The sequence below is a fragment of the Chaetodon trifascialis genome, chromosome 11 (assembly GCF_039877785.1).
Source record: "Chaetodon trifascialis isolate fChaTrf1 chromosome 11, fChaTrf1.hap1, whole genome shotgun sequence".
Classification (NCBI taxonomy): domain Eukaryota; kingdom Metazoa; phylum Chordata; class Actinopteri; order Chaetodontiformes; family Chaetodontidae; genus Chaetodon; species Chaetodon trifascialis.
In genome coordinates this window covers 2804701-2819943 of record NC_092066.1, presented here as the reverse complement: position 1 = coordinate 2819943, position 15243 = coordinate 2804701, and the positions used below count along the sequence as shown (strand labels likewise).

General features: G+C 43.0%; 2 protein-coding genes across 2 annotated transcripts; both read left to right on the top strand.

Annotated features, from left to right (window-relative positions):
- Positions 1-186: 186 nt before the first annotated feature.
- Positions 187-5308, top strand: LOC139338743 (sodium- and chloride-dependent betaine transporter-like). Its single transcript, XM_070973995.1, has 14 exons — positions 187-364; positions 516-650; positions 836-973; positions 1120-1219; positions 1725-1857; positions 2030-2164; positions 2928-3031; positions 3194-3318; positions 3413-3525; positions 3608-3745; positions 3839-3941; positions 4235-4335; positions 4654-4824; positions 5201-5308. The coding sequence occupies exons 1-14, from the start codon at positions 187-189 to the stop codon at positions 5306-5308; spliced, it is 1782 nt and encodes a 593-aa protein (XP_070830096.1).
- Positions 5309-6562: 1254 nt separating this feature from the next.
- Positions 6563-13566, top strand: LOC139338742 (sodium- and chloride-dependent betaine transporter-like). Its single transcript, XM_070973994.1, has 14 exons — positions 6563-6740; positions 6892-7026; positions 7212-7349; positions 7496-7595; positions 8167-8299; positions 8456-8590; positions 11194-11297; positions 11452-11576; positions 11671-11783; positions 11866-12003; positions 12097-12199; positions 12493-12593; positions 12912-13082; positions 13459-13566. The coding sequence occupies exons 1-14, from the start codon at positions 6563-6565 to the stop codon at positions 13564-13566; spliced, it is 1782 nt and encodes a 593-aa protein (XP_070830095.1).
- Positions 13567-15243: the final 1677 nt, after the last annotated feature.

Here is a 15243-nt window from a genome sequence, read left to right as displayed (position 1 = left end):
CACTTCACAACAATAATGTAGCTTAATAATGTAAAAAATGAATGCGATCTGATCTGATGTTCAGAGTGATGAGCTGCAAAACTATGTTTTGTAGTGTGCCAATTAATTTTCATACTTTATGGAAATAGTCGAGTTCAGGTCACGAGTATAAAGAAATTTCTAGGACTCAGTAGCACAGTTTGCAAAATGAACATCTTTGATGTTGAGATGAGCGGACAAAGAAGAAGAACAGAAAATCAAAAGAGGGCTGGAGACAGAGGACAATGGACCAATAAAAAAGAATATTTTCTGGTTGTTGCAGGAAATGTGGTCGGCCTGGGCAACGTATGGAGATTTCCTTACCTCTGCTACAAGAATGGTGGAGGTGAATGACAAACCTTTCTTTGCAGAGTTGCATTATTCTGGGTGTCGTGCATCGAAATAACATTAATGTCAGCAATTGGTAAGTAAAAAGAATTACTCAGTGAACTGCCACTGCCATGGGGGCACATGTCCATATTTTTATAAACCTACAGGTGCCTTTCTGGTGCCATATGGTCTGTTTGCTGCGGTGTGTGGGATACCTCTGTTCCTGCTGGAGACCTCATTTGGTCAGTACACCCAGGAAGGATTCATCACCTGCTGGAGGAAGTTATGTCCACTGGCACAAGGTGAGTTGATGTGAGTTGAGATGAAGGATGGACTCAGCTTAAAAAACATTTTAACATGACACTTTAACATCATGTTGAGAAAGCAGCTCTGACGGTGTGGTTCGCAGACATGTCTATACCGTCTCCAGACATGTGGACATGAAAACCCTGAAAAGGGTAAACTGTGTTTCCTATTTGTTTTTTAGGAATTGGATATGGACAGGCTGTAATGAAACTGTATGTCTTCAGCTACATTATGATTGAAGTCTGGGCTCTCTTCTACCTGGTGTTCTCGTTTAGATCCCAGCTCCCCTGGGCCACCTGTGAGAACACCTGGAATTCAGGTAGACTTTAACTATTGAGTACAGCTTGTAAATAGGTTCTATAATACCCTTACAGTATATCTGCACTGCTGTCTGAGGAGCATCATGTGTAAATCTGTACAACAGTAATTCCTCACTGTTATTCCTCTGTTTGTCCTCTAAACCAGCTAACTGTTTGGATCTTCAGATTTTGGATTCTCCTTTAACAAATCTGACAAATCAGAGCACGCTGAGAAACACCACGTCTGCTGCTGCTGAGTTCTGGGAGTGAGTCTAAATTTGTTTTCTGTCATTGACCAATACTGATATTGGATTGACTTTCCACAAGCACTTCACAGAAATATTAATACACAGTGGGAACCTGGAAAAAAGTCTGAGATGTACCATGTCATTAATGTGTCACAACAGTATTCTACAAAGGACATTAGCAGCATGATTCTTGCTCATTTCCTGCATCCTCTTACTGTTGAACACATCTGATACAACACGCAACTGCCAGCAGGTTTTACCTCCATTTTCTTTTCTCGAGATCTCAGAATTTTCATACATCTGCTTCAGGCCATTGTGAGCCATAATCCAGGTCAGGTATCCACTTATCTGCTGATAATGTTCCAAACAAATACATGTAAATCACTGGCAAAATTGATTCATGAAAGATCAGGTTTCCTACCTTGGCTTGTGTGACTAGACATCATTTGTAACACTGCCAAATATCTGGAGATCGTTAATCATGATTTCTTGTCATACTGTATCGTGCGTCCCCTCCCATCAGGCGGCGGGTGCTGGGCATGTCTGGAGGCATTGAGGAGCTGGGCAGTGTGAGATGGGAGCTGGCCTTGTGTCTGCTGGCCTGCTGGGTGTTCTGCTACTTCAGTATCTGGAAAAGTGTCAGATCTTCTGGAAAGGCCAGTGGAAATAGTTTATCTAAAATGTTATACTTGAAGTAGACAGAAACTATCATTCTGCATTTTTATTGAAGTATTTTATTGCTCATTTCCATTAAAACATCCATTAATTCTGGTTATTAAAACAAATTAAATGTGAAATGTGTTTTTTTTTTTTTTTTTTTTAAAAAAGGTTGCATACTTCACAGCCACTTTCCCCTATGTGATGCTCATAATACTGCTCATCAGAGGCTTGACTCTGCCTGGAGCCTGGGACGGGATCTACTACTACCTGTATCCAGACCTGAACCGCCTGGCTAACCTTGAGGTAATCTTGTTTAGATTAGCAACTACAGTATACTGACAGTCACTCTACGTGAGGTTCAATCACAGACCATATTTCTATCCCATTTCTTTCTCCAGATGGAATTAGAAAAAACAGTGCCTGAAATATTTTGAAGTTGTTTCTGTTCATTTGTCTGCTTTTGTACAGTTTTCAGTTATGTAATTTACTTAGGTTGGACTGAGATGGCCTTCTCCAGGAAAAACCTGGAAGATCAAAAATGGCCTGGTGCTGAACTGTTTTGAATGAGCTAGTCATGTAAATTTGGGGTTAGGCTTAACATGTTGCCAAAGACTGGGAGCAATGCTGGAAAAGGTTCACTCAGTCCAATAAATGGACCCGGTAACTGTGGGCAAGAACTGCGTCATCATCTTTTTAATTTTTTCAACAAATCTGTGAAATAAAAAAAATCCAAAGAGGCCACAAAGTTACCCAAATTACCTAAGCATGCACCTCAGCTCACTGTGCATGGTGCTTTATGTCTGCACTTTGAGCCATGAGCCTGGACTCATAAAAAGAGAGGCCAAAGTGTCAAATAAACCTTCCTACAAGTGAAGGAAGGCCTGTTAAGTCTTAGAAGAATATCTTCTGTTTTCATGGTATCATTTTAAACTGGTAACATACCAGTCCAAATTTCCTGTCTTTGACAGGGGCCCCTATTCATCAAGCACCTCACTGCACTCACTGCACTGAAAGTTAAACTAGGACTCTCCCTTCAGTATATAATGCATCTTTTCTCACATTTCAGGTGTGGATGGAGGCTGGGTCTCAAATATTTTTCTCCTACAGCCTGACATCAGGGACTCTAAATGTCCTGAGCAGCTATAATGAGTACAACAACAACTGTTACAAGTATGACACAGATATCACAACAACTCTGACACCATACTACATACAGTTGTTTTTAGAAAACAGGGTTTAAAAGACAACATATTAAAAAGAAACATGCTTTGTGAGTATGCAGAGGAATGTCCTCTTTTTGACAGGTGTCTGCTGTCTTTGTGTGACCTCTAGGGACAGCTTCTGGCTCTGTCTGCTGAACAGTGGGACCAGCTTTGCTGCTGGATTTGTCGTCTTCTCTGTGCTTGGATTCATGGCTCAGAGACAGGGTGTTACTGTGGACACTGTGGCTGAGTCAGGTATACTTGAAGATTTGATATGAGCTGCTGTTGGATTTCCACGTTAGTCCAAATCTAAATAATTTTGTCTTTCTTGTTTGATTCCCGTTCACAGGTCCAGGTTTGGCCTTCATTGCTTACCCTCAGGCAACAGCTCTGATGCCTTTGCCACAGTTCTGGACCATCTGCTTCTTCCTGATGCTCTTTTTCCTCAGTGTTGACACACATGTAAAATGTTTTATTGTCCTACCTCTTGATTAATTAGCAATACATTGCAGGCACAATAAACTGTTGGCTCATTTCATTTCAGTTTGTGTTGGTCGAGTGTTTTATCACCTCATTAAGCGACATGTTTCCGAAGTTGTTTCGTAAACCTGGAAGACATGAGATCTTCACCCTCGTCATCTGCTCGTTCTTCTTCCTCATACATCTGATGTTGGTCACTGAGGTGAATAAACTATTTCCATGAAAGTACATCCTGCTGTCACAAAAGGTTTAAAAAAACAATTTCTCACATTCAAATCTTGTCTTCCTGCTGCAGGGAGGGATTTACATATTCCAGCTTATTGATTATTATGGAACCACTGGAGCGTGTCATTATTTCATGGCTTCATCTGAGTGTCTGGCTCTGGCCTGGAGTTTGGGTAAGCAAAATAACATTTACATCCTGTCTCATTTTCATGACATGATCTGACCTTTTGTATACAACTGTACTTCAGTTTTTCTGATGATCAGTCATGAGGTTACTTTATTATTATTATTGTTATATTAAATGCTGCTAATTTGAGTGCTTCTATGATTTCAGCCGGCAGCTTTGGTTAGATTGGCTGCATTGCTTGAATGTAACTCGCTTTAGCTACAACGTGCTGTTATACTAATAAAAAAAAAACTTTGTATGAATAAACTGGTCTAATGTACGATCTAAAAATCCTCTCAGGTGCTGATCGTGTTATTAACATCATTGAGGACATGACAGGACAGAGGCCGTCTGTTTTCTTCAAACTGTGCTGGAAATACATCATTCCTCTGCTGTCACTGGTGAGTCAGGAAGGTTTAACAAGTCTACAGCCATGCCAGCACCTCTGTGCATGAGCACAATGTTGCTGGGAGGCAACAGTTAACACATTGTGGTTTAGCATGTTAGCATGCTAACATTTGCTAACTAGCTTCATCAATTATTAATCCTTCCAATCACTGTTCAGATGTTTCAGTATGAACCAAAGTGGTGGACCAACCAACCGACATTGTTGCATCTTGAGCTATGGTGCATATTTGTGCAGGTTAACTAAGAAGATTAGAAAGGCTCTCTGTACTCACTTTTTTTTTGGTTTATTTGAATTCTCTGCACCTTCACAGGCCTCCTTTATCCTGTACGTGGTTGATTACCAACACCTCAGGATTAACGACTGGTACGTTTACCCTGGCTGGGCGTATGCATTAGGATGGACCATGACGCTCTCCTCTGTTCTCATGGTGCCACTGTGGGCAGCTGGACAGATGTGTCTGACAGCAGGGACCTTCAGACAGGTCAGTGTTTTAAGAGGACTTTCCTGCAACTCTGGAAGCCTTGAAAAGAGTTTAATGTCTTTTGTCTAATTAATGATTTCATATTACAATATATGGCCACCCACCAATGGGTGCTCTGCAAGAACCTTGTGCACTTGCTGCTGATGGATTCTCTTGGGAGACTTGGCTGGTTTTGGTGTTTAGCTTTAGTTTTCGGGGGGCACAGGGGGAATACAGCGGTTAGCACTGTTTTATTGATGCAAGAAGGTTCTGGTTCAAACTGACTGGGCAGCTGGAACTGCTGGCCAACACTTTTAGCTATGGTGGCCAAAATGTTGTGTCATACTTATTAATGGACAGTGTGAACTTACTAATCTTGTTTGTTCATGTGTTCCAGCGTTTGTCGGTCCTTTGTCGTCCTGCTGAGGATCCAGCCTGGCAGAGGAGAGAAATGGGAGAGGAGGGAAACACCACTGAACTGATGACATCTGCAGTGACAACTTAGTGTGATCGGCAAACTTTCATTAACTGGACACATTAATCAATCATTCGGTCATTTATAGAGTACGTAAAAACACTGGTTTGGGGCATTCCACGAGTCTTTTTTCAGAAATATAATTCTAGCATTTTAGCAGTGGCATCTCTGAACTGTCACAGTTATCTCAGTTATCATTAATGTCCAGACGAATGGCCTTTCATGAGTTCTCGTTTCCATATTGTGACACATTAACAAGTGAAACAGGATAGGCAGGCTTGACAAAACATTGGGAGGAATTCAGATCACAATTCAGAGTTGGAGCGTCCATTTAATCACAGAGGACTACTCACCTATCCATGTCACATCCTATTTTTTGCAGTAATGGGAAAGCACTGCGTGAATATATCGTTATGTATGAGCAGAATTTCAATAAACTTCCATATTTGGCATATGAGAGAAGTTGTGACTGTTTTGTGTGTGTAAATCTTTTGATTTTTGATTCCCGGAATTGCCCCTGAACTGGTGGGGAAACTTATGGATTGCTATGAAAATACATTGAATGTATATCTAAGCCAGGCACAATTTTAGGCTTATCATGAAATGGTTAAACAAGTCTGACTTCCAATGCTAAACACTAGTTTTCCACAGTGTGCGATGTACAATAACAGCAAGTACAGCTCTGGATACCTGCTGGCGTCATCACCCATGAAAGCATTTTGTAAAGTCAATGTAAAGTCTGTAAAAGTCACTTTGGTAACAAAATCCCTCAGGGAGGTTGTGGTTAAAGATGAAGAACAGAATTCAATGATAATTTGAGGATTTAGTGTTCTTCCTGTTACAGCCTGGCAGGTGCTTTTCTAATATCACAACTGAAACTTTCAGCACTTACAATGAAGGATCATGCCAGTGTGTCTGTAAGGTTTCAGCTCTTAAACGGCAAATTTTGTGTAATTTTCATTTTCATAGCAGGTTTTGCGCCTGACAGGGGAATATGTGTTAAAGATATAAGAGAAAAGCAAACAGAATTATTGACATGAAATAATCAGAAATAATATAATTAATTCTATATATAACATTGAAAAGTCTGTTCTGCATCACTTCACAACAATAATGTAGCTTAATAATGTAAAAAATGAATGCGATCTGATCTGATGTTCAGAGTGATGAGCTGCAAAACTATGTTTTGTAGTGTGCCAATTAATTTTCATACTTTATGGAAATAGTCGAGTTCAGGTCACGAGTATAAAGAAATTTCTAGGACTCAGTAGCACAGTTTGCAAAATGAACATCTTTGATGTTGAGATGAGCGGACAAAGAAGAAGAACAGAAAATCAAAAGAGGGCTGGAGACAGAGGACAATGGACCAATAAAAAAGAATATTTTCTGGTTGTTGCAGGAAATGTGGTCGGCCTGGGCAACGTATGGAGATTTCCTTACCTCTGCTACAAGAATGGTGGAGGTGAATCACAAACCTTTCTTTGCAGAGTTGCATTATTCTGGGTGTCGTGCATCGAAATAACATTAATGTCAGCAATTGGTAAGTAAAAAGAATTACTCAGTGAACTGCCACTGCCATGGGGGCACATGTCCATATTTTTATAAACCTACAGGTGCCTTTCTGGTGCCATATGGTCTGTTTGCTGCGGTGTGTGGGATACCTCTGTTCCTGCTGGAGACCTCATTTGGTCAGTACACCCAGGAAGGATTCATCACCTGCTGGAGGAAGTTATGTCCACTGGCACAAGGTGAGTTGGTGTGAGTTGACATGAAGGATGGACTCAGCTTAAAAAACATTTTAACATGACACTTTAACATCATGTTGAGAAAGCAGCTCTGACGGTGTGGTTCGCAGACATGTCTATACCGTCTCCAGACATGTGGACATGAAAACCCTGAAAAGGGTAAACTGTGTTTCCTATTTGTTTTTTAGGAATTGGATATGGACAGGCTGTAATGAAACTGTATGACTTCAGCTACATTATGATCGAAGTCTGGGCTCTCTTCTACCTGGTGTTCTCGTTTAGATCCCAGCTCCCCTGGGCCACCTGTGAGAACACCTGGAATTCAGGTAGACTTTAACTATTGAGTACAGCTTGTAAATAGGTTCTATAATACCCTTACAGTATATCTGCACTGCTGTCTGAGGAGCATCATGTGTAAATCTGTACAACAGTAATTCCTCACTGTTATTCCTCTGTTTGTCCTCTAAACCAGCTAACTGTTTGGATCTTCAGATTTTGGATTCTCCTTTAACAAATCTGACAAATCAGAGCACGCTGAGAAACACCACGTCTGCTGCTGCTGAGTTCTGGGAGTGAGTCTAAATTTGTTTTCTGTCATTGACCAATACTGATATTGGATTGACTTTCCACAAGCACTTCACAGAAATATTAATACACAGTGGGAACCTGGAAAAAAGTCTGAGACGTACCATGTCATTAATGTGTCACAACAGTATTCTACAAAGGACATTAGCAGCATGATTCTTGCTCATTTCCTGCATCCTCTTACTGTTTAACACATCTGATACAACACGCAACTGCCAGCAGGTTTTACCTCCATTGCTTTTATCAAGAGTTGAACCTCTTAAAATTGTCACAATTTCTCTTGGAATGATACTGAAATTTAAAAACAGAAAAACAACCTCAGAATTTTCATACATCTGCTTCAGGCCATTGTGAGCCATAATCCAGGTCAGGTATCCACTTATCTGCTGATAATATTCCAAACAAATACATGTAAATCACTGGCAAAATTGATTCATGAAAGATCAGGTTTCCTACCTTGGCTTGTGTGACTAGACATCATTTGTAACACTGCCAAATATCTGGAGATCGTTAATCATGATTTCTTGTCATACTGTATCGTGCGTCCCCTCCCATCAGGCGGCGGGTGCTGGGCATGTCTGGAGGCATTGAGGAGCTGGGCAGTGTGAGATGGGAGCTGGCCTTGTGTCTGCTGGCCTGCTGGGTGTTCTGCTACTTCAGTATCTGGAAAAGTGTCAGATCTTCTGGAAAGGCCAGTGGAAATAGTTTATCTAAAATGTTATACTTGTAGTAGACAGAAACTATCATTCTGCATTTTTATTGGAGTATTTTATCTCTTATTTCCATTAAAACATCCATTAATTCTGGTTATTAAAACAAATTTTGTGAAATGCGCTTTTTTTAAAAGGTTGCATACTTCACAGCCACTTTCCCCTATGTGATGCTCATAATACTGCTCATCAGAGGCTTGACTCTGCCTGGAGCCTGGGACGGGATCTACTACTACCTGTATCCAGACCTGAACCGCCTGGCTAACCTTGAGGTAATCTTGTTTATATTAGCAACTACAGTATACTGAAAGTCACTCTACGTGAGGTTCAATCACAGACTATATTTCTATCCCATTTCTTTCTCCAAATGGAATTAGAAAAAACAGTGCCTGTCTTCAACTCCCACCTCTGCGAGAGCTTCAACCAGATTCCGAGGGAGGTTGGAGACACTGAGTCCGAATGGACCATGTTCTCCACTTCCATTGTTGATGCAGCCGTCCGTAGCTGTGGCCGTAAAGTCGCTGGTGCCTGTCGTGGCGGCAACCCCCAAACCCGGTGGTGGACACTGAAAGTAAGGGATGCCGTCAAGCTGAAGAAGGAGTCCTATCGGGCCTGGCTGGCTCATGGGACTCCTGAGGCAGCTGACGGGTACCAGCAGACCAAGTGTGCGGCAGCTCGGGTGGTTGTAGAAGCAAAAACTTGGGTCTGGGAGGAGTTCAGAGAGGCCATGGAGGAGGACTACCGGTCGGTCTCGAAGAAATTCTGGCAAACCATTCGGCGCCTCAGGAAGGGAAGCAGCTCAAGTACCTCAAGTCTCTGGATGTTGTAGGGCTGTCCTGGTTGACACACCTCTGCAACATTGCGTGGCAGTCGTGGACGGTGCCTCTGGACTGGCAGACTGGGGTGGTGGTCCCTCTTTTTAAAAAGGGGGACCGGAGGGTGTGTTCCAACTACTGGGGGATCACACTCCTCAGCCTGGGAAAGTCTATTCCAGGGTACTGGAGAGGAGAATGTGGCCGATAGTTGAACCTCGGATTCAGGAGGAACAATGCAGTTTTCGTCCTGGCCGTGGAACACTGGACCAGCTCTATACCCTCCACAGGGTGCATGAGGGTTTATGGGAGTTTGCCCAACCAGTCCACATGTGTTTTGTGGACTTGGAGAAGGCATTCAACCGTGTCCCTCGTGCCATTCTGTGGGAGGTGCTCCGGGAGTATGGGGTTGGAGGCCCTCTGCTGAGAGCTGTACAGTTCCTGTACAAATGGAGCAGGAACTTGGTCTGCATTGCTGGCAGTAAGTCGGACCTGTCCTCGGTGCATGTTGGACTCCAGCAGGGCTGCCCTTTGTCACTGGTTTTCAACATTATTTTTATGGACAGAATTTCTAGGCGCAGCCAGGGGCCAGAGGGGGTTCAGTTCGGGAGCCAGCAGATTTCGTCTCTGCTTTTTGCAGATGATGTTGTCTTGTTGGCTACCTCGAGCCAGGACCTTCAGCATGCACTGGGACGGCTCGCAGCCAAGTGTGAAGCAGCTCAGATGAGAGTCAGCACCTCCAAATCTGAGGCCATGGTTCTCGACCGGAAAAAGGTGGCTTGCCCCCTCCAGGTTGCGGGAGAGTTCCTGCCTCAACTGGAGGAGTTGAAGTATCTTGGGATCTTGTTCACTTGTGAGGGAAGGATGGAGCATGAAATTGACAGGCGGATCGGTGCAGCAGCAACAGTAATGCGGTCGCTGTCTGGGTCTGTCATGATGACGAAGGAGCTGAGCCAAAAGGCGAAGCTCTCGATTTACTGGTCAATCTACGTTCCTACCCTCACCTATGGTCATGAACTTTGGGTCATGACCGGAAGAATGAGGTCCCGGATACAAGCGGCTGAAATGAGTTTCCTTCGCAGGGTGGTAGGGCGCTCCCTTAGAGATAGGATGAGGAGCTCAGAGTAGAGTCGCTGCTCCTCCACATCGAGAGGAGTCAGCTGAGGTGGCTTGGGCATCTCTATCGGATGCCCCCTGGATGCCTCTGTAGGGAGGTGATCCAGGCATGCCCCACCGGGAGGAGGCCCAGAGGAAGACCCAGGACACGCTGGAGTGACTGTATCGCTTGGCTGGCCTGGGAACACCTCGGGACCCCCCTGGAAGAGCTAGAAGAAGTGGCCCGGGGAGAGGGAAGTTTGGGCGTCCCTGCTCAGACTGCTGCCCTCGTGACCCGGCCCCGGATGAAGCGGGAGAAGATGGATGAATGGATGGATGGATGGATGGACAGTGCCTGAAACATTTTGAGGTTGTTTCTGTTCATTTGTCTGCCTTTGAACAGTATAGAGCCATCTGATTTCACGAGGTTGGACTGAAATGGCCTGATCCAGAAAAAACCTGGAAGATCAAAAATGGCCCAGTGCTGAACTGTTATGAACGAGCTAGTCATGTAAATTTGGGGTTAGGCTCAACATGTTGCCAAAGACCGGGAACAATGCTGGAAAAGGTGGAAACTGTGAGCCAGAACTGCGTCATCATCTTTCTAATTTTTTCAACAAATCTGGCAAATAAAAAAATCCAAAGTGGCCTCAAAGTTACCCAAATTACCTAAGCATGCACCTCAGCTCACTGTGCATGGTGCTTTATGTCTGCACTTTGAGCCATGAGTCTGGACTCATAAAAAGAGAGGCCAAAGTGTCAAATAAACCTTCCTACAAGTGAAGGAAGGCCTGTTAAGTCTTGAAGAATATCTTCTGTTTTCATGTTATCATTTTAAACTGGTAATATACCAGTCCAAATTTCCTGTCTTTGACAGGGGCCCCTATTCATCAAGCACCTCACTGCACTCACTGCACTGAAAGCTAAACTAGGACTCTCCCTTAAATGCATCTTTTCTGACATTTCAGGTGTGGATAGAGGCGGGGTCTCAAATATTTTTCTCCTACAGCCTGACTATAGGGACTCTAAATGTCCTGAGCAGCTATAATGAGTACAACAACAACTGTTACAAGTAAGTATGACACAGATATCACAACAACTCTGATACAGTTGTTTTTAGAAAACAGGGTTTAAAAGACAACATAGCAAAAAGAAACATGCTTTGTGAGTATGCAGAGGAATGTCCTCTTTTTGACAGGTGTCTGCTGTCTTTGTGTGACCTCTAGGGACAGCTTCTGGCTCTGTCTGCTGAACAGTGGGACCAGCTTTGCTGCTGGATTTGTCGTCTTCTCTGTGCTTGGATTCATGGCTCAGAGACAGGGTGTTACTGTGGACACTGTGGCTGAGTCAGGTATACTTGAAGATTTGATATGAGCTACTGTTGGATTTCCACGTTAGTCCAAATCTAAATAACTTTGTCTTTCTTGTTTGATTCCCGTTCACAGGTCCAGGTTTGGCCTTCATTGCTTACCCTCAGGCAACAGCTCTGATGCCTTTGCCACAGTTCTGGACCATCTGCTTCTTCCTGATGCTCTTTTTCCTCAGTGTTGACACACATGTAAAATGTTTTATTGTCCTACCTCTTGATTAATTAGCAATACATTGCAGGCACAATAAACTGTTGGCTCATTTCATTTCAGTTTGTGTTGGTCGAGTGTTTTATCACCTCATTAAGCGACATGTTTCCGAAGTTGTTTCGTAAACCTGGAAGACATGAGATCTTCACCCTCGTCATCTGCTCGTTCTTCTTCCTCATACATCTGATGTTGGTCACTGAGGTGAATAAACTATTTCCATGAAAGTACATCCTGCTGTCACAAAAGGTTTTAAAAAACAATTTCTCACATTCAAATCTTGTCTTCCTGCTGCAGGGAGGGATTTACATATTCCAGCTTATTGATTATTATGGAACCACTGGAGCGTGTCATTATTTCATGGCTTCATCTGAGTGTCTGGCTCTGGCCTGGAGTTTGGGTAAGCAAAATAACATTTACATCCTGTCTCATTTTCATGACATGATCTGACCTTTTGTATACAACTGTACTTCAGTTTTTCTGATGATCAGTCATGAGGTTACTTTATTATTATTATTGTTATATTAAATGCTGCTAATTTGAGTGCTTCTATGATTTCAGCCGGCAGCTTTGGTTAGATTGGCTGCATTGCTTGAATGTAACTCGCTTTAGCTACAACGTGCTGTTATACTAATAAAAAAAAAACTTTGTATGAATAAACTGGTCTAATGTACGATCTAAAAATCCTCTCAGGTGCTGATCGTGTTATTAACATCATTGAGGACATGACAGGACAGAGGCCGTCTGTTTTCTTCAAACTGTGCTGGAAATACATCATTCCTCTGCTGTCACTGGTGAGTCAGGAAGGTTTAACAAGTCTACAGCCATGCCAGCACCTCTGTGCATGAGCACAATGTTGCTGGGAGGCAACAGTTAACACATTGTGGTTTAGCATGTTAGCATGCTAACATTTGCTAACTAGCTTCATCAATTATTAATCCTTCCAATCACTGTTCAGATGTTTCAGTATGAACCAAAGTGGTGGACCAACCAACCGACATTGTTGCATCTTGAGCTATGGTGCATATTTGTGCAGGTTAACTAAGAAGATTAGAAAGGCTCTCTGTACTCACTTTTTTTTTGGTTTATTTGAATTCTCTGCACCTTCACAGGCCTCCTTTATCCTGTACGTGGTTGATTACCAACACCTCAGGATTAACGACTGGTACGTTTACCCTGGCTGGGCGTACGCATTAGGATGGACCATGACACTCTCCTCTGTTCTCATGGTGCCACTGTGGGCAGCTGGACAGATGTGTCTGACAGCAGGGACCTTCAGACAGGTCAGTGTTTTAAGAGGACTTTCCTGCAACTCTGGAAGCCTTGAAAAGAGTTTAATGTCTTTTGTCTAATTAATGATTTCATATTACAATATATGGCCACCCACCAATGGGTGCTCTGCAAGAACCTTGTGCACTTGCTGCTGATGGATTCTCTTGGGAGACTTGGCTGGTTTTGGTGTTTAGCTTTAGTTTTCGGGGGGCACAGGGGGAATACAGCGGTTAGCACTGTTTTATTGATGCAAGAAGGTTCTGGTTCAAACTGACTGGGCAGCTGGAACTGCTGGCCAACACTTTTAGCTATGGTGGCCAAAATGTTGTGTCATACTTATTAATGGACAGTGTGAACTTACTAATCTTGTTTGTTCATGTGTTCCAGCGTTTGTCGGTCCTTTGTCGTCCTGCTGAGGATCCAGCGTGGCAGAGGAGAGAAATGGGAGAGGAGGGAAACACCACTGAACTGATGACATCTGCAGTGACAACTTAGTGTGATCGGCAAACTTTCATTAACTGGACACATTAATCAATCATTCGGTCATTTATAGAGTACGTAAAAACACTGGTTTGGGGCATTCCACGAGTCTTTTTTCAGAAATATAATTCTAGCATTTTAGCAGTGGCATCTCTGAACTGTCACAGTTATCTCAGTTATCATTAATGTCCAGACGAATGGCCTTTCATGAGTTCTCGTTTCCATATTGTGACACATTAACAAGTGAAACAGGATAGGCAGGCTTGACAAAACAATGGGAGGAATTCAGATCACAATTCAGAGTTGGATGGTTGCGTCCATTTAATCACAGAGGACTACTCACCTATCCATGTCACATCCTATTTTTTGCAGTAATGGGAAAGCACTGCGTGGATATATCGTTATGTATGTGTAGAATTTCAATAAACGTCCATATTTAGCATATGAGAGAAATTGTGATTGTTTTCTGTGTGTAAATCTTTTGATTCCCTAAATTGCCCCTGAACTGGTGGAGCAACTTATAGATTGCTATGAAAATAAATTGAATGTATATCTAAGCCAGGCACAGTTTTCGGCTTATCATGAAATGGAGTCAATCATATATGCTACGTTATGCATAGCTTGTTGTGTCTGTTTTTCTTGCAGTTGGTTTGTAAAGCAAACACCTAGCAGCAGTACTGATAATGAGCTGTAGTTTCCCCAGTAAACACACAGATATCTTTGGCTATCACAATCCCTCCTGTTGCTGTTCCCCTCCACAAGCACTTCTTTGCCTGATTCTCCAGCAGGCTGGACACAAAACCAGCTCTGGATACCTGCTGGCATCATCCATGAAAGCATTTTGTATGTGAAAACAAACTATGTAAAGGATTGGCTGAGTCATGAAGGGAGAGGACACAGAGGCAAGATTACTTGTCACCTGGTGTATGTGTTTTTGGTGCTTCCAGCAGTAGTGAGGAGAGTATAAGGCCCACGTTATGACAAGCCATTCCTCCTCCACAACTGAATACCTGACGTCATGCTTGCTGAGCTCCTTGCCCCCTGCAGCAGGAGAGCCCCAATACCCACCTTGAAATCATCAGTGTGTTATCAGTCAGGACCCTTCAGTACGTCATCCTTGCAGGGGGCAGTCTTCAGGGCTTGAAAGGACTACCACTCTTCATTCAACTAAAGTTTCTTCTTAAGGTTAGTAAGAGGCACTGAGAGTGCAGAAAATGCAGGAATTTTGTACCAACCGTTTGTACCAACCTACCAAGTCCAAGAATGACTGAACTTCAAGATTAGTTGTTTGTCTCTTGCAGACATGATGGTGGTTCTGTGGTTGTTTGACTTGGTGCGTCCTGACAGAACCACTCCATGGGTAGCTCAAAGAAAATGGTATAAATCTAAGCACTCCGAGGACCTCCTTGTCTATCAGTATTTTCTGTCCTCTTTCTCTTCTTTGACAACTGATTGCTTTTGTAACACTGTAAATGCAGTGAGAGTGAAACCTCTTTTAAAGAAACCCACACTTAAGCTATCTGATGTAAAGCGTTACAGACCTTTTCCATTTCTTTCTAAAACACTTGACCAAACCGAACCTTCCCAATATTTCCACCAGAACACCCTTCTTGATCCTCACCAGTCTGGTTCAACTGAGATTGCCCTCCTTGCTGATAGAGAAATTCCATACTGCTCAAGCTCTCTCCCTTT

Bases quoted from the DNA above. Each gene is read 5' to 3' on its own strand.
- LOC139338742 (XM_070973994.1), top strand. From the start codon at position 6,563: ATGAACATCTTTGATGTTGAGATGAGCGGACAAAGAAGAAGAACAGAA. The intron at 11,298-11,451 runs GTAAGTATGACA...TGTGACCTCTAG, and splicing joins TACAACAACAACTGTTACAA to GGACAGCTTCTGGCTCTGTC. The intron at 11,577-11,670 runs GTATACTTGAAG...TCCCGTTCACAG, and splicing joins GGACACTGTGGCTGAGTCAG to GTCCAGGTTTGGCCTTCATT.
- LOC139338743 (XM_070973995.1), top strand. From the start codon at position 187: ATGAACATCTTTGATGTTGAGATGAGCGGACAAAGAAGAAGAACAGAA. The intron at 1,858-2,029 runs GCCAGTGGAAAT...TTTTTAAAAAAG, and splicing joins GTGTCAGATCTTCTGGAAAG to GTTGCATACTTCACAGCCAC. The intron at 3,942-4,234 runs GTAAGCAAAATA...AAATCCTCTCAG, and splicing joins GGCTCTGGCCTGGAGTTTGG to GTGCTGATCGTGTTATTAAC.